At 65.9% G+C, this 2,331-nt stretch overlaps 1 protein-coding gene across 2 annotated transcripts in view; it reads right to left on the bottom strand.

The window, feature by feature from the left end:
* Nucleotides 1-639: 639 nt before the first annotated feature.
* The window catches only part of LDB1 (LIM domain binding 1), a 4,727-nt gene continuing 3,035 nt past the window's right edge, over nucleotides 640-2,331 (bottom strand). Inside the window, exons 8-10 of one of the 2 annotated variants that reach the window (XM_009277806.2) lie at nucleotides 1,860-1,983; nucleotides 1,274-1,422; nucleotides 640-913 (exon numbers count right to left, since the gene is read on the bottom strand). In XM_009277806.2, coding sequence (XP_009276081.1) covers nucleotides 683-913; nucleotides 1,274-1,422; nucleotides 1,860-1,983 — 504 coding nt within the window. In that variant the 3' untranslated portion in view covers nucleotides 640-682. The remainder of the gene's footprint in view (nucleotides 914-1,273; nucleotides 1,423-1,859; nucleotides 1,984-2,331) is intronic. The other variant, XM_019471671.1, reaches the window with a different exon arrangement.

Genomic DNA, 2,331 nt, shown 5'->3' with positions numbered 1-2,331 from the left:
CCCCCAGCCCCTCCAAGCCCCACCACCACACACTTCCTATATACAGAGTCCCCCCATGGCCCTGCTGTGCTCTCGCCCCTGGGGAGCGAGGGGAAGGGGAGGGTGCAGGAGAGCGGGGAAATGCGACGGGGCCCTGTCCTCAACACCACCCCAGCGCAGCAGGATCTGACCCCGGCCGGAGGAGGCTCTGTGGCAGAGCCAGCGGCACGGAGAAGGCTTTCCATCACCGGCCCCCGCCTGCCCCAGCCCCAGTTTGGGCTGGGGATGTACAACCCTGCTGCAGGTGGCTGCCCAGCAAACCCCCGCCGTAGGACCCAGGAAGGAAGAGGAGGGTCTCTGGGCTGTGCCAGACCCAAACACACGGCACCTGCACGCCGCCGGCTTCCCGGTTTTTCCAGCCACTGCCGACACCTCCCTCCAAATTCCCCCTGCTCAGCAGGCAGGGGCTGGGCACATCGGGGCAGGGATGAGAAGTTCTCCGGGGAAGAAGCAGGGAGGAAGAGGGAGAAAGGGGAATAATGAAGCTACGGCCCTGGAAACCCACCCCTGCCCTGGGGTCCGACGGGGAGGCAGGCGTGGGGGGAGCGGGGAGGCGGCGGGGGGAGAGGGCCCCAGTCACTCTCCGTTGCAAATGTACAGGTAGATCGGTTGGGACTGAGTCCACGGGGCGGCGGGGGGGCCGTTACTGCGACGCCTGCGACGTGGGGTTCTCTGACTTGCTCTCCTGGCTGGAGGGCGGTTTGCTGTTCCAGGGGCTGTTGGGCCCCAGCGCCGGCGAGTTGTTGAAGCTGTCCTCATCGTCGATGCCGTTGGCGGCGTCAAACTGCGTGTTCTCCAGCCGGGTGATGAGCCGCTCGTCCTCGTCCCCAAACTCCCCCCCCATCAGCGTGGGCTCGCCTACCACCATCACATCCTGAAAGGGGAGACGGTCCCGAAACATAATCGAGGTGGGGGGAGCCCGGGCCGCCAGACCCCCCCAAACACCACAGCCCCTGTCCCCAGCTGCAGGGCCACCTCCTCATCTCCAGCGCAGGACCCGAGGCTCAGGCACCGCGTGGGGCAGCACATCCTCACCCCGCCTTGCAGGGGAGCAAAGCAGCTCAGGGAAGGCAGCTGGGACACCCCCTCCTTCTCCCCATCATCTGGAGAGAGCTGGGAGGGGCTTGGACAGGCAGTCCCTGGGGGTCTCCCCCTAGTCACTCCCAGGGGCTGGGGCAGGGAGCCCTCCCCTCCACCCCGGGGGAGGAAGAGAGAATGGAAACGGGATGCTTACAGGTACCTGACTGGACAGGGCAAAGGTGCTGGCCGGGCTCTTCTTCTTGCTGTTGCTGTTGTTGGTGTTTCCCCCACCGGAGCTCATGGTGCTGCCCCCTGACATCTTCCTTTTCCGGCGCTTGCTGGGCTGCTGCCGTGCTGGCTCCGCTGGTGGAGGAGGGACACATGGTCACTCCCCATGAGAAGGAGCCGGTGCCCCCCAGACCCTTCTCTGCAAACCCCCCTTCTCTGCAAGGACCACATCCCCCCCGGGGCAGCACTGCCACCCTTCTCCCCTCTGCAGCTTCACTGTCCCCCCAGCGCAGGGGACAGGAGAGGGTGCAAGGGAAGATTTCCGTCGCTGCTTTGCTTTCCACAAGCAGTTGGCAGCCCCCGGGCAGGGAGCGCTGGCTGCCTGCAGCCCCGCTCTGCCCCAGCGGGAAGGCAGGCCAGCAGAGAAGGAAGCCAGCTGCCTGACTCGCCGCCCCCAGCCTCACGAGGCCAGGGACAGGCTCTGGGGCTGGAAGAAGCCTGTGCCGAGGGCAGGGCCTGAGCGGGCAGCCCCAGAGACCCGCAGGCAGCACAGCAGGCAGCGTGAGACTCACCAGGCGGAGCAACCATCCGCTGCCACTTCTGGAAGAGGCAAGTCTTGAGGCAGTCCCGGGGACTGAGGCTGTAGGTCTTGTGCCGTGACATGAGCTCCTGCATTGGTTCTAGGATTACACAGAGCTGCAGGGAGCAGACAGACATGGGGTTATATCGCAATGCTCCAGGCCCCAGCGAAAGCCCCTCTGTCAGGCAGCCGTCTGCGCTGCACTGACCCAAGCCACGCTGGGAGCCTGCAGGCTCCAGCAGACCCACTGCCCCAGAGCTCTCTGCAGCCAATCTGCAAGATCCCTCTTGCACAGCCTGCCCCGCTGCCTCCCTGCACCTCAGGGCAGCCAGGTGTCAGGCAGCACAGAGCTGCGGGGAGCAGACAGACATGGGGTTATTGCTCCATGCTCCAGGCCCCAGCGAAAGCCCCTCTGTCAGGCAGCCGTGCCCTCACCTCAGGGCAGCCAGGTGTCGCCGAGAGCA

Source organism: Aptenodytes forsteri, unplaced genomic scaffold (assembly GCF_000699145.1).
Source record: "Aptenodytes forsteri isolate BGI_AS27 unplaced genomic scaffold, ASM69914v1 Scaffold15, whole genome shotgun sequence".
Classification (NCBI taxonomy): Eukaryota; Metazoa; Chordata; class Aves; order Sphenisciformes; family Spheniscidae; genus Aptenodytes; species Aptenodytes forsteri.
Note: the sequence above shows the minus strand (reverse complement) of the source record. Positions and strands in the feature narration are given on the sequence as shown.